General features: G+C 59.1%; 2 protein-coding genes across 2 annotated transcripts; both read left to right on the top strand.

The window, feature by feature from the left end:
• Window positions 1–238: 238 nt before the first annotated feature.
• MAP3K11 (mitogen-activated protein kinase kinase kinase 11) lies at window positions 239–15,236 on the top strand. Its single transcript, XM_082845301.1, has 10 exons — window positions 239–1,449; window positions 6,115–6,295; window positions 6,484–6,632; window positions 6,738–6,913; window positions 7,053–7,296; window positions 7,799–7,912; window positions 8,598–8,733; window positions 8,826–8,917; window positions 13,757–14,164; window positions 14,767–15,236. Exons 1-10 carry the CDS (start codon window positions 711–713, stop codon window positions 15,102–15,104), a joined length of 2,577 nt encoding a protein of 858 aa, XP_082701427.1. The 5' UTR covers window positions 239–710; the 3' UTR covers window positions 15,105–15,236.
• A 1,935-nt stretch (window positions 15,237–17,171) lies between these two features.
• Window positions 17,172–20,050, top strand: KCNK7 (potassium two pore domain channel subfamily K member 7; the record flags this gene model as incomplete). Its single annotated transcript, XM_082844246.1, has 3 exons — window positions 17,172–17,511; window positions 19,204–19,602; window positions 19,845–20,050. 3 exons carry the CDS (start codon window positions 17,172–17,174, stop codon window positions 20,048–20,050), a joined length of 945 nt encoding a protein of 314 aa, XP_082700372.1.
• Window positions 20,051–20,199: the final 149 nt, after the last annotated feature.

The following is a 20,199-nucleotide window of genomic DNA, read 5'->3' as shown; positions in this document are numbered from 1 at the left end:
AACCTGCTGTCATGGGGGATCGGGGCTACCCTTCACCACCTTCTGCCTCTCATTGCCCGCCTACCCGGGAACTCCCAGGCCCAGTCGCCCCGCAGCCTCTGGGAGGGGAGCGGTGCTACCCGCCCGCGTCATCTGATGCTGTTTCCTGCAGGAGGGAGAACAGCGGAAAAAAGTGAAACTCCACCCTCCACCTCTGCCTCCCGCCCCCGGGGCCAAAGTACAAAGGGAGGAGGAAGAAGGGAACGGGGTTGGAGCCATCGGGTTGAGAGAGCCCAGCCGGGAAGAGGCAGCTTGGCCCAGCTAGAGACACTCCAGCCACCCCCTGCGCAAAGAGACCCAACCGGAGTCCAGGCGCTGCCCCTTGCTGGCCCCACCTTACACTTGGCGGGTGCCGGAGCCAGACTCCCAGGACTGCTCCAGACTGAGGGACGCCCGGGCCCCTCTGTGCCAGCGATGGTGAGACGCCGGAGGCCCCGGGGGCCCACCCCCCGAGCCTGACCACACTGCCCTAGGTCGCCTTCCCCCGGAAGCCCGAGATGCGGGGGGCCGGGAGGCGACACTCCTGGCTCCCCAGAGAGGCGTGGGTCTGGGGCTGAGGGCCAGGGCCCGGATGCCCAGGTTCCGGGACTAGGGCCTCGGCAGTCAGCAAGGGTGGGGACCAGGGGCACCCAGGGAAGGTCCCCCACACCCACCAACGCCAGCTCCCAGTCATGGAGCCCTTGAAGAACCTCTTCCTCAAGAGCCCGCTGGGGTCATGGAACAGCGGTGGCAGTGGGGGCAGTGGGGGCGGCGGCGGAGGTTGGCCAGAGGGATCCCCGAAGGCGGCAGCTTATGCCAACCCTGTGTGGACAGCCCTGTTTGACTACGAGCCCAATGGGCAGGACGAGCTGGCCCTGCGGAAGGGCGACCGTGTGGAGGTGCTGTCCCGGGATGCAGCTATCTCAGGCGATGAGGGCTGGTGGGCGGGCCAGGTGGGAGGCCAGGTGGGCATCTTTCCGTCCAACTATGTGTCTCGGGGCGGCGGTCCGCCCCCCTGCGAGATGGCCAGCTTCCAGGAGCTGCGGCTGGAGGAGGTGATCGGCATCGGTGGCTTCGGCAAGGTCTACCGCGGCAGCTGGCGAGGCGAGCTGGTGGCTGTGAAGGCAGCTCGCCAGGACCCCGATGAAGACATCAGCGTGACAGCTGAGAGCGTGCGACAGGAGGCCCGGCTTTTCGCCATGCTGGCACACCCCAACATCATTGCCCTCAAGGCCGTGTGCCTGGAGGAGCCCAACCTGTGCCTGGTGATGGAGTATGCTGCCGGCGGGCCCCTCAGCCGTGCCCTGGCTGGGCGGCGTGTGCCCCCCCATGTGCTCGTCAACTGGGCCGTGCAAATTGCTCGTGGGATGCACTACCTGCACTGCGAGGCCCTGGTGCCTGTCATCCACCGCGACCTCAAGTCTAACAACAGTGAGTTTGGGGGAGCATGGGTGGAGGTTGGCATGGCCCAAGTACACACCTGCTAACAACGCTTAGCTGAGCCTACCTGGGGATCTACTAGAGGCAGGAGTTCCTCCCCTAGGGGAATCTGAGTTGACCGGGGTGCCCGTGGGCTCACACTAGCCCCAAAGCAGGAGTTCCAGGCACCCCACAGAGTCCTTCACGCCCCATCCCCAAAAAGAGTCCTTGATCGCAGCTCACAGCTGCCAAGTTAAAAAAATTGGAACCTCTCACGTGGGCCGTAAGCAGCTTGCCTAACCTTGGCCACTACCTCAAGGAAGGAGGAGTGCTGGGTGCTGGCGCCCCCTCATCTGCAGGGAACTCCCCTGATGTTCACCGTTGTCCTGTTGGTGCCTCCTCCCCCCTCCACTTGTGGTGGGCAGCTCCTCCAGAACAGAAATCTCAAAGGGGGAAAAACCACCCTCTTCCCCTGCCCCGTGGTGGTCAAAGCTGGGGCCAGGGATGGAATTCTGGCCCCACCCCTCCCCCCCTGGCTGTATGATCTCTAGCTGGTTATTTCAACTCAGAACCTCGATTTCAGACTCTGTAAAAAGGGAGTGATCGGGAGGGTGAAACGGCTTAACAGGCTGGGCATCCGATGCCCGGCACACAGTGGATCCTCAGCCATGGGTGTGGATGTTTGAAGGCTGGATCACCAAGAGGGCTTTGCCTGGAATCAGCACTTGGGAGTGGGCGTGGCGGGGCTAAGAAAGACTCAAGCGGTAAGGCACTCCATCTCCAGCCATTTCAGGTCCTACACGCTGCCCAGCCTGGGCCCAAGACAAGCAAGTGGCAGGTTGGGAGGGCTTTCTGAAGCAGACGAGCTTCACACCAAGCCCAAAGCAGGAAGTGTTCAGAAAGGTACCCAGTTGGATGCAGGGCCTGACAAGAGCAAAGGCAAGGAGGCAGGCCGCAGCACGGTAGTGGGTACCTGGGCTGGGCCTGCTGGGGGCTGAGGTGCAGCTGTAGAGCAAAAGGAAGGGCCGGTGAGGTCACTGGAGAGGCACGGGTGGCTCTTGGAGGGGTGAGCATGGATATTTTGAGCCTCCTGGCCTGGGCTGAGCATGGATAAGCAGCTTGTGGGGAGCAGAACACCAGGGCCCAGTGATATCCAAGTCCTTGCCAGGGCCAGAGGGGCCTGGGGAGGCCTGCCAGCGACCCCACCCACTCCTCTCATCCACAGTAGGGGGCAGATCCCACCTCTCAGCCTCCCTCCCTGGGCCCTAGCCATCTAGGGACCCCCACTCCCTGCCCCAGCCTGAGGGGGATTCCCCGAAGGCCTGGGGGGAGGGGACTCCCGTCTTCTGTTTTTCCTCCAGTTTTCTTTCCAGAAAAAATGGAACAATAGCCCAGGCTCCTGCTCCCCACCCTCCCCACCGCTTCCTGCGTTTCCTGCTGCCCCTGAGCGTGCTTCCTGCCCCTGCTCCAGCCTCTGCTCTCTCCCCAGCCCAGCTGCCTGCAGGGGAGGAAAGAGCTGGGGGTAGGGGGTTTGTGGGAGAGGAAGGAGCCAGGGATTGCGCCCCTACTCCCCCCCAGTTCCCTCCCAGAGTCTGGGTGGTGGTGAAAGGCAGGCAGGGTGCCCTTAGCCTTGCTGAGCCTGGCCTCCCACCTCGCAGACCCCAGTTCTAGGCCCGGGCTGCTGTCTGCGGCATTGGCGGGGGGAGTCCCTGGGATGGGGGGGGCACAGGCAGGAAACAATGGCGTGATTTTCCTGGACAATGGGGGCCTTGTGAGGAAGCCTGGCAGGGAGAGGAGGGGGAATTCTCTAGGCCCACGAGTCACAGGACTGACCAGCCAGCCCAGCCTGGGCCTGACCTCCCCCAATTCTCCACCAAAGGACCCCCGCCCCCATTGGAGACCTGAGCCAGGCCTCCCAGAAAGGAGAAGTAGGGACCATGGGAGGGAAGCGGAAGAGGCGTAAGCTGCCTAGGCCACTCCCAAGCTTCACAGAGGCAGCCCAGGAAGGGGGCTGGGGGCCAGGTCCCTTTCAGAGGCCAGGGAGCCCTAAGGGGATGCTGGGAGGGGGATCTCTAGCCCCTTCTCCTCTGAGTGACCCCTGACCGCCCCATCCCCAAGGTCTACATCAGACACCAGAAGAGCAACTTGGGTTGGAACAAATTCAAGGCACTTGGAGAAAAGCAGGGGACACGGAGGTGAGGATAAGGCTTCACAGGTGTCAGGTCAAGCTGGGGGGTAGGAGGCGGCAGAAAGGCCACCAATAGAAAGAAGTCCTGAGACTTTGAGTGAGTTGCTGCCCCTCTCTGGACTTCAGATTACCTGACTGAAAAAGGGAGGCTGGCCTCCCAGCTTGAGATACTGGCGCAGAAGGTGATTCACCAGTCTGTGAGGTACCACAAGTGGCTAGAGACCCGACTGAAAAGCAGCCGTCAAGAGGATGGGTGGGTCCTGGCACCAGAGGAGGCGGGAGTCCCTGCCCCCAGCCCCAGTACATGGATCCCTTTGCCTGGTCCCTCTCCAGCTGCCTGCCCCAGCCTGCTGCGGCTCTTCTCTGGAATGAACTTTCGCAGAGCTTACTGAATGGTCCAGTTCTGAGTCTTCAGCAGCCGGGCCGGAGGCTGTTGTGAAGCTGGGAGTAAGATGTTAGAGGTTGGAGGAGAAAGTCAATCTGAGAGAGATTAGCAGCAGAATCTTTAGGACAACTGTCAGATCCCGCGCTAAAGCTTTGAGAAGCGTGATCTCGCTGGACTTGCCTGGCGGCTCAGTGGTTAAGATTCTGCGCTTCCTCTCTACAGGTGGCACGGGTTCCATCCCTGGCTGGGGAACTAGGTTCCCACATGCCGCTTGGTGCCGCCAAAAAAAAAAAATAGGTGATCTTGTTTAATACTCATGATGACCCTCTGAGGTGGGTTTGGTCGCCATGCCTAGCTTTAACTGTTCAGTACTCAGCCCCGGTTTGGCTAAGAGGAGAGGGTAGATTGCAGGATCATTCTCTGAATTTTGAGAAATTGTGGGAAGATTTGCCAGGCATGGTGGAAGGATGAAGGTGGTTGTTGAGGGCATAAAGACGTCAGGTAGGGCAGCTGATAGGCAGCTGGATCGACTTCTGAACTGGAGCTCCCAATGTGGGAGATGCCAGTGAGGAGGGGGCAGCTGGCACCTGGGAGAGTCCAGGACAGCCTGGGGGCAGTGGGCCAAGGTCAAGGGGAGGCCAGGCTCTGAGGAACGCCAGCATTGAAAAGGCTAAGGGTGGGGAGGCCCTGAAGGAAACAGCAAAAGCAGCCAGAGGTCCTGGGAGCCAAGGACAGCAGGGAGGGGTTGAGCAGCAGTGCCAGATGCCCCCAGGAGGCCCAGAGAGCTCGGCCAGCAGCAGGATCAGGAGTTGTGGCTTTAGACCTAGAAAAGCGAATACCCTGCTTCTGTCACCTCCTCTGAGAAGTCTTCCCTGACTCGCCGGGCTGTATTAGGTGCCCATGTCCTCTGCCCCCACTATGGTGCTGTCACTCTGGGCAGGATTGCTGAGAGGTGTGCCCTGAAAGGACGTGTGTTCAGAAATGTCATTGGTTTGGATGTCACTTCTCTACAATGCAGTTGGCTATAACCAGAAAAGTAGAGAGGCCTCTTCAGAACCTTGAAAATTCTATAATTTTGTCCTCTTTTTATTCCTCTAAAACTTCTCTCCTTTGAGCCATGCTTTTCCTGGTGAGAGATTTGCAAGCTGCTGCTTCTCCTCTCTGTACAGAGTATGGTGGCCCCATTTGGGACAAAGCCATCAGCCCTTGCCACGTCTGTCCACTACTACATTTGTCCCAAACTCCTTTCTAGCCAAGAACCACCACTTTCTTATACCCCCTTCTCTCTCTTCACATCCAGCTGCATCAGTGGATATCTTTTGGAATCTTTCCCCTGGGAGCGGGTGCGCTAGCCACAATGGGACATGGACACCAGGGGTCTGTAGTGCCTGCTGGGCTTCCTTTCTCACGAGGGGGTTCCCTCCTGCTCCCCACCCCGAGGCAGGTTCTGATTCACACTCCTGCCTCAGCAAAATGACAAGACACAGGTTTCTCTTGAAATCAAAGTTACAAATGCTGAGAGGCTGCCATATTGCCCACTTCTTTCTTTCTTTTTTTTTTTTGGCCACACCATGGCATGCGGGATATTAGTTCCCCAACCAGGGATTGAACCGTGCCTTGTGCAGTGGAAGTGTGGAGTCCTAACCACTGGACCACCAGGAAGGTCCCCATAGTGCCCATTTCTATTCCGTGCAGGGTTAGGAGAAAGCTAGAGCACTGGCTTTGGAAGCACACGGACCAGGTCGTGGCATCTGCTTTATTTGCATATGCCCTAGGCTAAATCAAATTATTGCTCAGTTTCCTCTTCTGCAAAATGGGGATAATGATGTCTACCTCATAGACTTTTTTTTGTGTGAGTGCTAATGCTGAGTGTAAAATGCCTGGCCTCTGGTAACCCCTTGGTAAATGTTTCCCAGCCTTGTGCTTATTGTCTGATTCTACCCCAACCCCAGCTATGAGCTCTCCAGGGCAAGATTGAGACCAGTTCACCTCGGTGCCCCCAGTACCCAGCCAGGATGTCTGTCAGATGACAGTTTGCTCCCAGCTCCTCCCTTGTCCCCACCACCTGAGCCTGGAGCACCACAGCCCTTCCTCTCTTCCCCAGTTCTGCTGCTGCAGCCCATTGAAGGTGACGACATGGAGCACAAGACCCTGAAGATCACTGACTTCGGCCTGGCCCGCGAGTGGCACAAAACCACGCAAATGAGTGCTGCAGGCACCTATGCCTGGATGGCTCCTGAGGTTATCAAGGCCTCCACCTTCTCTAAGGGCAGCGATGTCTGGAGGTGCGGCTGGGTGGAGGCTGGACAGATATGGGGCTGCAGAGGGCAGAGGTGGCCGCCAAAATCTAGGGCTGGGCAGACAAGCAGAGCCCAGAGGGAGGGACACAGACCACTGAGCTCTTGGTTGCCTTGGGATGAAATGGCAACGAATAAGTAGAGGAGGGGACATAGACCCTTTGTCTCACCCACAGTTTTGGGGTGCTCCTGTGGGAACTGCTGACTGGGGAGGTGCCCTACCGTGGCATCGACTGCCTTGCTGTAGCCTATGGAGTGGCCGTTAACAAGCTCACACTGCCCATCCCATCCACCTGCCCCGAGCCCTTCGCACAGCTCATGGCCGGTAAGGGGATGGGGCAGGAGGGTGAGGGGCAGAGCTCCTTGGCCCAGGACATATCCACTCACAGACCCCTTCTTATCCTGTCCCCCCTCCACTCCGTTTCCCCAGATTGCTGGGCGCAGGATCCCCACCGCAGGCCCGACTTCGCCTCCATCCTTCAGCAGTTGGAGGCACTAGAGGCGCAGGTCCTGCGGGAAATGCCGCGGGACTCCTTCCATTCCATGCAGGAAGGCTGGAAGCGCGAGATCCAAGGCCTCTTTGACGAGCTGCGGGCCAAAGAAAAGGTGGGAGGAGTCGGGGTCCCAGGGTTGGAAGGGGACGCCGGGAAGGAATGTCTCCCCGGTTTCCATGGGGCAGAAGGTGGGGGTGAGCGTCTGAGACCGTACCCGACTGACTCCACCGCCTCCATTGTCCCGGGCACAGGAACTACTGAGCCGCGAGGAGGAGCTGACCCGCGCGGCGCGTGAGCAGCGGTCACAGGCAGAGCAGCTGCGGCGGCGCGAGCACCTGCTGGCCCAGTGGGAGCTGGAGGTGTTCGAGCGCGAGTTGACGCTTCTATTGCAGCAAGTTGATCGCGAACGGCCACACGTTCGCCGCCGCCGCGGAACCTTCAAGCGCAGCAAACTCCGCGCGCGCGACGGCGGCGAGCGCATCAGCATGCCGCTCGGTAAGGGGCGGGTCCCAGCACGCCGCCCGCCATTGGCTTCGTGGGCGGAGGGGTGGGGTCAGGCGGGTGTGCTGGCCACACCGGGATTGGTCTAGGGCGTTGGTGGGTGGGCCTGTAAGACGAGGCTGGAAGGGGAGGGGCCAGGAGTGTGTTTTCGTTTGTGGGCGGGTTTTGGCGGGAATATTTGCATGTCGGCCTGGGAATGGCTACGGCCGGGAAGGGGCGGGGCTCATGAAAGTTCTGAGAAAGCCGAGGGAGTGGGGTGGGCCGCCTCCTGGGAATCTCCGACTCCGCTGCGCTTCTCCGCGTAAGAGGTCTGCTTTCCTTACGGAGAGCCTGGGCCCCAGCAAGGCAGTGAGGCCGACCCCAGTCACCCAGCCACTATGCCAGGCCCTGTTCCAGCACTGCCTGCGTGGCCTGGGAACTGCCGAGGGGCCCTGCAGGTTAGGATCCAGTCTCTCCTTCACCACAAACATGCGCCCTGCTTCCCCCCCAACCCCAGACTTCAAACACCGCATCACCGTGCAGGCCTCTCCCGGCCTGGACAGGAGGAGAAACGTCTTCGAGGTCGGGGCTGGGGACTCGCCCACCTTCCCCCGGTTCCGGGCCATCCAGTGTAAGAAACTTCGCCTCCCCTTGCCCATGCCCTTACCCCCAGACCTTATCCTTTTGTCAGTCAAACCTTATCCTTGGAAGTAGATCCCACACACTGTCTCCTCCTCTTCCCCCCTGCTCCCAGGCGCCCTCCCCTATCTGTCTAAACTGGTAACCTCTAAGTTCCCCAAGCAGCATGCATTTTACAACTTTTTTCAGTCTAGCAATTGTATGACACTATGTCCCATTCATTTTCCTAAACACTTTGCTAATATTAATTCCTCACGAAGACCCTGTGAGGTAGATGTCCTTGTTATTATATAAGTTATACTGATGAGAAAAGTGAGAAAAGTAACTGCCTAATGTTGCACAGCTAGCAAGTGGCAGAGTCAGAATTCAAACCCACGCAGTTTGCTGTAGTGGCTGTACTAACTACTAAGCAGCAAATGCCGGGTGAAGAAGGACTAGATGAGATGCCTCACTGCCAGTCCCAGGACCCCACACCCACCTACCCCAGTTCTGTTCAGATTCTCTGTGGCCCAAAGCTCACCCTGGGAATGGGATGGGGCCCAGCCTGACCCACACTCCACCCCAATCCTCCAAGAAGTTGCCCCTGGAGCTTGATTCTCATGATGGGAGGACAAGGATCAGGGTTCTTGACCTCAGCTCAGACTCCTTCCATTCCCCCCTCCCCCTGCCCGCCACAGTGGAGCCTGCAGAACCAGGCCAGGCATGGGGCCGACAGTCCCCAAGACGTCTAGAGGACTCAAGCAATGGAGAGCGGCGAGCATGCTGGGCCTGGGGGCCCAGTTCCCCCAAGCCCGGAGAAGCCCAGAACGGGAGGTGAGTGCCTGAGTGCCACCCACCGAGTGTCTTCTGCCTCCCAACAGTCCTGAGATTCACGAAGCACAACTCCCCTCTCGTCCCCTCACCAGGAGAAGGTCCCGCATGGACGAAGCCACGTGGTACCTGGATTCAGATGACTCATCCCCCTTAGGATCTCCTTCCACACCCCCCATGCTCAATGGTGAGTGGCCTTGTCTCCCCCCAGCAGACTGTTGCTGCACTCCTGTGGGTCCTATGGGCAGGCTACAAGAAGCCAGCCTGCAAGGCAAGCCATTCCTAGAACCCAGGTCTGACCCATCAGCCCACAACTGAGCTGGATCCAGCCTAGGCCTCAGGGACCCTATTCAGGGCTGGCCTGCAAGAGGGCTCTCCCCTGGCCCTGTGGCAGCTGCTGTGCCCTCAGCAAGCTCTAGGGAAGACAGGAAAACAAGGAACGGTGCCCCGCATTTGGGACCCAGGGGAAGCTGGGCCGAGACAAGAGAAGGAAACTGTGCATGTGGGGTGGAGCTAGAAAAGTGGCTGCCACACTGTGCTTCTCAGAGTCCCTTCTGGGGAGCCTGTAGGTGGAGAAGAGGATAAGAAATCTGAACGGGTGGGGATCTAGGGCCGACTCACTGCATCTGGGGCAGTTCTGGACTTTTCTGTTTTAAATAATGGCAATAGCACTTACTGTGTGTCAGGCATTCCATCCAAGCAACAATCTCACGAGGGATTATTATACCCATTTGAGAGATGAGAAAACAGAGGCTCTGAGAGGTAAAGTAATCTGCCTAAATCCCCCAGCTAAGGATTTGAACCCAGGGAGACTTTGACTCTCATGCTCGTAGTGAGCTTTCCCAGAAACTTTCACTTGAAGAAAGGGTTTCTCACATACAAACTACTTGGGAAGCTAGGGGGTTAGCAGAAACTGGGGCTCCTGTGTCAGAGGGACAAGGGCTCAGCTCAGCACTGCCCAGCATTGGCAGGGACTAGAAAGTTGCAGCCTCCCTTGCCCGTGGGTCCCTTTAGAGCCCCCAGCTGTACCTGCTTCTCGCAGCCAGAATATAGGACCTGGCTCAACTGTCATCAGACCAGAGTCCTATTCAGCAAACAAGTTAGACTCACGCCTCTCACCCCACCCAGCGCGTCACCTCCACCATTACCTGAGCTACATTTCGCAGTAACAATAACAGCAAACGTTTATTGGGTCCTTCCTGTGTGCCATTTTATAGAGGAGGAAACTGAGGCACAGAGAGGTTAAGTGGTTTGAAATAGGGCATACAGCAGAACAGGGATTTGAGCCCAGGTCTGACTCCAGAGGCAGGGCCCTGGAGCCCCGTCTGCCACACCATTTTCTGCTCCAGCAGTTGCATTGCCCCAAGCTAGCTGTGCTGCAGGCACTGAACTGAGAATTGGAAGGCCAAGGGGGCTGCTTGTAGTCACCTGCTCTAGAATGCCCCAGGCCAGAAGGGTCAATGGAGAACTTGAGGTCCTTGTCAACCTGGGTGTGTAGTCTGAAGGAGCCCCTGACCATATTCTGCAGATCCATTTGGCCTTACTCTCCCTGAGCTCCCAGGAGCAGCGACACAATGGCCTGGACCCCATCTTTCTCTGGCTTGCCCTCTTACCTAAAAGGATATCACCTGTCCCAGCCCAGCTGCTGGCTGAGCACTTGGTTCCCCTGGTGCAAGCCCACCCTCCAGCCATCTTGGGCCCACCTATGAGTGCATGACCTTGACCTCCCAACCACCCACAGAGTGAAAAACCTGGCTAAGAATCAAAGACCCTGTGAGACTGTCCCAGGCATTAGCCACACCACCGGGGAGCCCCAGCTCCCACCCCTTGTCCGCACCTGGGTGTTCTGGCCCCTGGGGAACCGGTTGCAATGAGTGGCAGATTGGTGGGCGCAGTCAGCCTGCACTGAGAGCAACTGCCGCCTGAAGCTTGTTGCCCTGGAGCCGCTAACTACCACGTGGCCGTGTCCTCTCTGTGAGGTCCCACAGAAGCGATTTCACCTTCGTCTCTGGGTCAAGCATGTTTTTTCTCTTTCTCCTTAACAACAGGGTTGCCAACTCTTACTGCCAGGGAGCTTAGAGGCAAATTAAAATCCTTGCCGAGTTACCTGGGGCAAGTCGCTTACTTTTGGGAACCTCGGTTTCTCAGAATATCGGCCTCAGGAACTTCCTTCCATTCTTAGTTTGTGTGCTGACCTCCAGCTTCACTGCACTTTGTTCCATTTTTCTTGCCTGTTTTAAACATGTTTTTCCCTGTTCTGTTTAAACTCACTGTAAATGATCAGTTTCCTCACCTGTAAAGTAGCGTAACAGCAGTCACCTTACATGGTTGTCACAAGGATTGTAAGAATGGACTCTTCCATCAAACATGTATTGACATGTATTATGAGCCAGGCATCGATGTGCTAGAGATCAACACTGCCCTGACCTTGGGGAGGGCCTAGTCTGGTGGAAAAGCAGACTCAGAAATAGACAAGGACAGTAGGGAGTAGTACGTGGTGGGGCGAGGGCTGTACAAGGCATAACGCGAGCAAGAACCGCACAGGCTACAGGGGATTCTGGCAAAGCTTCTAAACGAGGAAAAACCTCTTGTTTTCCTCTCCATTCTACTCATTTCACTTCTGACACTAGATGCCTGGGGGTTTTCCCCACACTGACCAATTCTGGGACACCAGCTGGGGGTCCTACAATCCAATGCAATTCTAACACTGCCTACCTGGAGTTAGTTTGTGTCAGACCCCACAGGTTAAGGGTTCAGGCCCACAGGACTGCTCCTCCCCACTTCAGACACCAGTTGTACGTTCGGGTTGTCACCTGTGCTCCCCACCAACCAGCTATAAATCAGAGGGCCCCACAACCCCCTCCTCAGATCTGATGATTTGCTAGAACAGCTCACAAAGCTCAGGAAAGCCATTTACTTACTAGATTACCAGTCTATTAAAAAGGTTACAGGTCAAGAACAACCAGATGGAAGAGATGTGTAGGGCAGAGTATGTGGGAGGACACAGAGTGTCCACGCCCTCTCCAGGCACGCTACCTCCCCAGCGCCTCCACCGGTTCACCACCCAGAAGTTCTTGGAACCCTTTGGCTGGGTTTTTATGGAGGCCTCATTACATGGACACGATTGATTGCTTAAATTCTTGGCCATTGGTGATGGGATTCAATCTCCAGCTCCTCCCCTTCCCAGTGCCGGTGGAGGCTGAAAGTTCTAACCCTCTAGTCATATAGTTCGTTCCCTTGGCAACCAGACCCCATCCTTAGGAGCTTTCCAAAAATGACTGCATCAGTATGAACTCAGATGTGGTTAAAAGAGCTCCTTATGAATAACAAAAGGCGCTCCTTTCACCTTTATCATTCTAACACTTAGGAAATTCCGAGGGTTTGGGGAGTTCTGTACCAGGTATGAGATGAAGACAAGATATATGCTTTTTTATAAATCAGAATGTCATAGCTTCACAGAGGATGTGACATCTCAGCTGGGTCTTGAATGGTAAATAAGGGATCACTGAGAGCCGAGGTGGGGAAGGTGTGCTGAGCGGAGGGAATAGTGTGTGCACAGCCGTGGGGCCCACCACACCTGAGGAAGAGGAATCCAGGTTGGAACTCAGAGGGAGAGCTGAGAGCCAGGGACTCACAGGCCTGAAGCAGCAAGTGGGGTTCAGGCCTGCATCCCCTCGGTCTGTGGAGCCCAGTGCAGCCCCAGCACATGGGGCAGCAGATGTTTGTTGAATGAATGAGTGAAGGTGGAAAGGCAGGCAGGAGCCAGTTCAGGAAGGGCCTGGAAATTGATGGGGGACTTTTGAAGCAGACTTGTCTTTAGCAGATTTGCATTTTAGAAGGCAGTGGTCACTGCAGGGGTGGGGTGGGGTGGGGGTATAAGAGTCAGAGAGATGGGGGGAATTCCCTGGCGGTCCAGTGGTTAGGACCCCTGTGCTCTCACTGGCAAGGGCGCGGGTTCAGTCCCTGGTTAGGGAACTAAGATCCCGCACACCGCCTGGTGTGGCCAAAAAAAAAAATAGAGAAAGATGGGGTAAGGGTTGTGGTTGAGGACAGGGACCCCAAGCAAAGTCCTGGTTCATAGCAGAAACTCACTTTTCCCAGCTTTGCATTTCTTCCTCTGGACACCCAGCCCAGCGCTCCACTCCAGGCAGGCCCAAGGAAGAGAGAGAAGGCTTTGAAACCCAGACAAGGAGCTTAGACTTTCTTCTAGTGGCAGTGGAAAGCCATGGCAGGTTCTAGAGCTAAGGAGGACCTGACAAAATTGGGGTTTGTGGGAAGCCATCACAGACTGCCCTATGTCCTCAATGACAGGTTCCCCAGACCCACCCCAGGTGGTCTAGAATGGAGTCGGGCCAACCCTAGGCCCACAGGTTAGGACACAGATGTCCCGAAATCCAGGGCAGTTCAGGCTTAGCTGAGCCCTTAACCTCTCCAAGCCTGGGCCATGAGGATCAGACAACATAATGCCCCTAAATCATTCAGCTCAGGCCTGACGCAAACAGCTCATCTCTCTGAGCCTCAACTTCCTCATTTCTGGAATAGGGACAGTGATGCGTGCCTCTCAGGGCTGTTGTGTACATTGGAATTGACCTGTGTGCTCCCGCTGGAGGGGGGCGGGCGAGCAGAAGGACCAGGGCTGCCCAGCCAGGAAGGAGGTGGGCACAGAGCACGGGTCCCAGACCTGTCCCCGGACCCTTCCAGATATCCACTGAGGCCCCGATGTGGCCTCAGCTTGCTTGCTGGTGGATCCCCTGCCTGCCCTCCAGCCCACCCTCCATCTCTGGGCTCCAGGGCACCTGGTTGCCTCCCAGGCTTTTGGCTCCTGCTGGTTCCTCCGACTGCGATGCCCACCCCACCCTGCCCGGCCCCGCCCCTTCTGAAAGGCCAGAAAGTGTGTCTGCTGGGGGAGGCGCGGCGGCCTGGGAGGAGTTGGGCTGGCCGTCAGAGGGGAGCAGAAGCCAGTCCTTGCTCCAGGGCCGCCGAGGGGTCCCCCCGAAGTCGGCCTAACCTGTGTACCCGCCACCAGGTAACCCCCCGCGGCCGAGCCCGGAGCCCGAGGAGCCGCGGCGGCCGGGCCCGGCGGAGCGCGGCAGCGGCTCCGGGACGCCCAAGCTGATCCAGCGCGCGTTGCTGCGCGGCACCGCCCTGCTCGCCTCGCTGGGCCTCGGCCGCGACCTGCAGCCCCCGGGTGGACCGGGCCGCGAGCGCGGGGAGCCCCCGCCAACGCCCCGCGCCCCGCTGCCCACGCCGTCCCCCGCCGAGCCGCCCCCCTCCCCGCTCATCCGCTTCTCCCCCGAGATGCCGGACGCCCAGGCCTCCCCGCTGAGCCCCGACGCCCCCGGCTCGCCCTCCCCCGCGCCCCTGCTGCTGGAACTGGGTGTCCCCGCCGGCCAGCCGTCAGCCAAGAGTCCCCGGCGCGAAGAGGAGAGGCGCGGTGAGTGGCCTCTGCCTGGTGACAGAGGGGAGGAGGGGCTGGTGGGGACGCGCAGGGCAGTACAGCCGGGGCCACAGCTGTCTGCTGGACCCCAGACCGCCCCCTCAGGGCAATGAGGATGCACCATAGAGAACTGAGTTCCCTGTTCAGCCATCCATGGGGGGGGGGGGGGGCAGGGGCCAGGCCAGGCCAGTTGTGAGATAATAGAAATAACGAAGATGATGACGCTAGCGAACTAGTGCCAGGCACTGTTGCTAGTGCTTTACAGAGGTTGCCTCATTCAGTTACGGAAACAAGGCTGTGAACTAGGTACTCTGGTTATACCTGTTTTTCAGATGAAATATCAAGGGACTCCAGGCTCCCACTAGTAAGTGGCCGAGCTGGGATCCAAGCCCAGGTCCCTCTGCTCCAGAGGACTCCTCACTCTTAACTGCTACGTAGTAAACAGATGCGCCCCCAAGCATGAAGGGCCGTGGAAGCTATGAGTCCCGTAACTCACTGTACAGATGAGGAAGCTGAGGCCCAGAGCAGGGCAGTGCCTCCCGGGGACACCCAGGAGTTGGTGACTGCCTGACCTCGGCCCTCTCCCCCTCCCTTCATAGGAAGCGCCGTCTCGCCCCCACCAGGGATATCACGCTCCGCTCCTGGCACCCCAGGTACCCCACGCTCACCGCCTCTGGGCCTCATCAGTCGACCTCGGCCCTCACCCCTTCGCAGCCGCATCGACCCATGGAGCTTTGTGTCAGCCGGGCCACGGCCTTCACCCCTGCCCTCGCCACAGCCTGCACCCCGCCGGGCACCCTGGACCTTGTTCCCAGACTCAGACCCCTTCTGGGACTCTCCACCCGCCAACCCCTTCCGAGGGGGCCCTCAGGACTGCAGGGCGCAGACCAAAGACGTGGGTGCCCAGGCCCCGTGGGCGCCAGAGGCAGGGCCCTGAGTGGGCCGGGCTGCTCCCCACGCGCCCACCGCCCTCCAGGAGCCTCAGCATACACTGGAATAGAAGCCGGTCATGCCTCTGTAGCTGCCTTGGTTTCGCCCAGGGACCCCGCCCCCCCTGGGGGTCAGGAACACTACACTGCACAGGAAGCCTTCACACTGGACGGGGGGCCTGCACCCCTCCACACCTGCAACGTGCAGGTCCCCCGACTTACCCGCCCCACTGGGGCCCAACACTGTACCCAGCTGGTTGGGAGGACCAGAGCCTGACTCAGGGAATTGCCCCCAGGGGTGGTGCAGGGAGGAGGGGAGGTGCAGGGGAGAGGGGCCGGCCTTAGCTGTCACCAGCACTTTTGACCAAGTCCTGCTACTGTGGCCCCTGCCCCAGGGCTTCGTGCCTGGGCCCCCCTGCCCCGGGGGTCATTTGGGGCCGGGGCTCTCTGGGTGCCTTCCTGCTGCCCCGGCCAGGGTTGGGGCCATGGCCTCGGGATCCAATGAAGCCAAATAAACTCCCCAAGCTGTCTCCCCAAGCACAGCCTGTCACTTTCTTGGAGGTAACCAGGGGATCCAAACCGTCACATGACCCTGGGGACCTCATGCCCTCAGCATGGGCCTAGGCTGGGATGCTCTGCACCACATCCCTCTCCTGGGATCAAGTCCGCTTCATCACCAGGCATTCAAGGCCCTTCTCAGCCTCCCTGGCACCCACACGCTCGGGCCTCACCCATCTTCTCCCACCCTCACTAAGCCTTTCCCACCATTTCAAGCAACTGTGTTTGCTCTGATTCTTCCTGTTGCTGGGTGGTCCCGGCTCATCCTTAAGGCCCAGCAACAACATCACCTCCCCCGGGATGCCCTCCCGGCCATGCTGCTCCCACCCCAGGCAGCTCGCTGAACTCAGGAGCCCACAGCCCTCTGGGTGGCCTCTTGGTGGTTTGTCCTGGGTTTGTTTCTATCCCATGGTCTGGATACAAGAGGGGGCCCCCACCCTGACACCTGGCTCCGCTCAAGCTTCTCTTAATGCCATGGGGTTCTGCGGACTACCCCTCCCACACCACGCCCTAGGGCAGGGGACCCTGGGCTCAGCCCCTCCATGGTTTATGGGAGGCGGGGTCCGGGCTCCCTTTCCCCGTCCCCTGCGCACTCCATGGCAGCCAGACCTACTGTGGCTCCAGCGTTCACCAGGGTGGGGACTCAGGAGGGCTGGGCGTGAAGGGCTCTCAGGAAGCACTGGGAGTGGAGGGGGCATCATCCGTCCAGGGAGCTCCGGGCATCCCCCACTCCTGTCCTCGCCTCGCCACCCTGCCCCACCTGCCCTCTCCCACTCCACAGCCCAGGCCGCCACCTTTCCATCCGGGATGCCTGCACTAGCCCCTCCATAGGTCCCCTGAGCCACTTGTCCTCAAGGCCCTGTGTCCTGACCCCCAACTCCGCCCCACCCCAGCAGGCCTCTGTTTCTCTCACCACCCTAGCTCTTTCCCACCTGGCCTGGCCTCTTCTCCCCCCAGCTGAGATGCCGCTCCTCAGAGGAGTTTCCCAGGTGATGCTCCCCCAGAACTCTCCCCCATCACCCGGGGCGTTTCCTTCAGGGAGCTTGTGATGATGTGAACTTGTCCTGCGTCCTTGCCAACAGGCTTCTTGTGGGAACACCAGGAGGGCAGGGACCTGGTCTGTCCTCTCCCCTAACGTCCTCTGGGTCCGGGCACCTGCTGAGCGGGTGAATGGGGTCTGTGCCTGAGTGAGCTCATCCCTGAATAAACCACCACAGTGTGACTGGGAGCCGGTCAAGTTACCTCTTGGGGTCTCGCCTTCCTCCATCCCCCCCCGGACCACCCACCACCCGACCACCCAGCTTTGGCGAACTGGGCAAAAAACTTCTTGCCCCAGAAATTGGGAGGAGTTATCCAGCTCACCGCCTCGCCTCGCCCTCCCAGCCCCACTCACCCCAGCTGCTGTCCCAGGCTTCCCTCCCTCGCCAGCCACCCACGCTGCACCTCCTCCCAGCCCCACCCTGCCCGGCCCCTCCCAGGTGCCTGTGGTGGAGCAGTCGGCTCCCAGGGCACCTCTGATGGACTCTGGGCGGCACACCATGGGGGCTCTGAGGCCCTGGGCCCGATACGGGCTACTGGTTGTGGCCCACCTGCTAGCCCTGGGGCTTGGGGCTGCAGTGCTCCAGGCCCTGGAGGGGCCTCCAGCACTCCAGCTCCAGGCCAACCTCAGGGCCGAGCTGGCCACTTTCCAGGCGGAGTACAGGGCCTGCCTGCCACCCAGGGCACTGGAAGAGCTGCTGGGCACCGCCCTGGCAGCCCAGGCCCACGGGGTTTCCAGCCTAGGCAATGGCTCCCAGGCCAGGAACTGGGATCTGCCCTCAGCCCTACTCTTCACTGCCAGCCTCCTCACCACCACAGGTAAGGCCGCCAGGAGGCCGGGCAGGAAGGGGCGCTTGAGGCCATTGCTACCTGGGGTCCCTGGGGGTGCAGCCCTTCCCCCAGCCCCAAAGTGCTAGACAGAGCCCAGGCCTCATTAGGCCTGTCATCACAGCTGGGGCTCCCCACACCAACACACCCCAACTAGTGCCTCAACTTCAACTGCCAGGAGGGGTGTGGGCTCCTCAGTCCCAGCCCCAGGCACCCTTTGAGACCCAGGAGAGGTGCCCAGACCCTGCGGGCCTGAGGCAAGTCTGGGAACATGAATTATGGGATGGATTCTTGGATGGAGGGAAATGGAGTGAACGCAGGGGATACAGGACCACCATCCCAGAAGGAGTGTGAGGGAAGGCTCCCGGGGGAGGAAGTCCCCATGAGATGGTAGCCAAGGCAAGAGGGCACAGAGATAGACACGAAGGAATTCCTGGCAGAGGGAACAGCATGTGTGAGGGCCCAGAGGAATAAAGCAATGGGACCCACAGCCCTGGGGGGATTTGTCCTGCAAAGTGTCTGAATATTTTTTAAAGGCCATTTTCCATCTTTTTAAAAAATTTATTTATTTTTGGCTGCGTTGGATCTTCGTTGGCCGTGCGCAGGCTTTCTCTAATTGCAGCAAGCGGGGGCTACTCTTCATTGTGGGGTGCAGGCTTCTCACTGCGGTGGCTTCTCTTGCTGCAGAGCACGGGCTCTAGGCGTGTGAGCTTCAGTAGTTGTGGCACGTGGGCTCAGTAGCTCTGGCTCATGGGCTCTAGAGCACAGGCTCAGTAGTTGTGGTGCATGGGCTTAGTTGCTCCGCAGCATGTGGGATCTTCCCAGACCAGGGCTCAAACCTGTGTCCCCTGCATTGGCAGGAGGACTCTTAACCATTGAGCCACCAGGGAAGCCCCATTTTCTATCTTCTTTTGGAAAAATTGGGAAACCTATTTGCACTGAGCCAGAATCCTTGTGGAGTAGAACAGGGCCTGCCCTGGGGGCAGAGCACATGCTCTCCAGCCCACCCCAGTCCCCACCACTCCCTTTTGTCTTACTTCTGACTCCTCTAGGTATTTGTGTTTACAGCCCTGGACCAGCCGACCCTGTTCCCCCAGCATGCCCCGCTCTTTCACCTCTCCCTGCCTTTGCACACACTTTTCCAGCCTTGAATGCCTTCTCTCATGTGCGCTGCCTCTTTTGCAGCCCTTCGTGTCAGGTGTCCTGACTGTTTTTCCTGCCTGCCTTCCCCACTGGAGCCTGGGCAGACTCTGATTCCAGCACAAGACCTGGCACCCAGGATAACTTGATATACCTTTGGGGAATGAAAGAAGGGGTAACATTTCACCTGGTGGGTTTGGAAGTGGGAGTCAAGGGCAGAGCTGAGGAATCTCTCAGGAAGCCAGGCTGCCTTGGGGTAGGACAGCAGCTCTCAGAACTGTCCCAGCTACAAGAGGCCTGAGGGGACCGTCTCTTTTAATCCTTTCTTGTTCCAGAAAATAAAAGAGTGGCCCGGAGAGGTTAAGGGACTTGAGTAAGACCCCAAGTGAATGAAGAGCAGAGGCAGACAGAGCCCCTGCCTGAACAGTTCCAGCAATCTCAGCCACCAGAGGGCAGCCTTCTACCGGAGGGAGGCTGGAGGAAGTGGGTACCCGGCAGGCATCCCACTCAGGTGCTCTTTACCCTTGTCTCTCTCCTCTCCAGGTTATGGCCACATGGCCCCACTATCGGCAGGTGGAAAGGCCTTCTGTGTGGTCTACACGGCCCTGGGGCTGCCAGCCTCCTTAGCACTTGTGGCTGCACTGCGCCACTGCCTGCTGCCTCTGCTCAGCCGCCCGGGTGCCTGGGTAGCCATCCATTGGCAGCTGACGCCGGCCAGGGCTGCGCTACTGCAGGCATCTGGGCTGGGCCTGCTAGTGGCTGGTATCTTCGTGCTGCTGCCAGCACTGGTGCTGTGGGGTCTGCAGGGCGACTGCAGCCTGCTGGAGGCCATCTACTTCTGCTTCAGCTCACTCAGCACCATCGGCCTGGGGGACCTGCTGCCTGGCCATGACCATGGCCTGCATCCAGTGTTTTACTACCTTGGCCAGTTCGCACTTCTGGGTGAGTCCAGCTGCCAAGGAGCGTGACAGGGAGGAGAGGAGGGAAGAGGAGCCTGGACTACAACTCCCATAAGCCACTGGGGAGGTTGAGCCTCACGGGTTGGAAGGACCCTGCCCCAGGGCAGGGTGGGGAGGTTTAGTCCCAAGTGCTAAGAGAATTGTGAGGGCTGGTCACTTTCTGGGAGGGGAGTGGGGAGCATCGTCCGCACCCTGAGCGCCGCCCTAGTAACCTCTCCTCCCCAGGGTACTTGCTCCTGGGGCTCCTGGCCATGCTGCTGACCGTGGAGACATTCTTGGAGCTGCCCCAGGTCCGTGCCATGGTGAAGTTCTTCAGGTCCAGGGGCCCTCTGAACGCTGAGGACGAAGGTGGCATCCTAGGCCAGGATGAACTGGCTCTGAGCACCCTGCCACCCTCAGCGGCAGCCCCAGAACGGGCCCCAGCTTGCTGACAGATGTCAGTGATGGAGTTGAGCTCCTTTCAGGTGGAGAAGCCTGAGGAGGAAGCCATCGGGAGTGGCTGGGGAAGCCTCTGGGGGTGGGAGGGGAAGGGATGGATGTGAGGACCTCAGGGAATGTGTTAATAAAAAATAAAACGGGC

Source organism: Leucopleurus acutus, assembly GCF_964270905.1.
Source record: "Leucopleurus acutus genome assembly, chromosome: 8".
Classification (NCBI taxonomy): Eukaryota; Metazoa; Chordata; class Mammalia; order Artiodactyla; family Delphinidae; genus Leucopleurus; species Leucopleurus acutus.
Note: the sequence above shows the minus strand (reverse complement) of the source record. Positions and strands in the feature narration are given on the sequence as shown.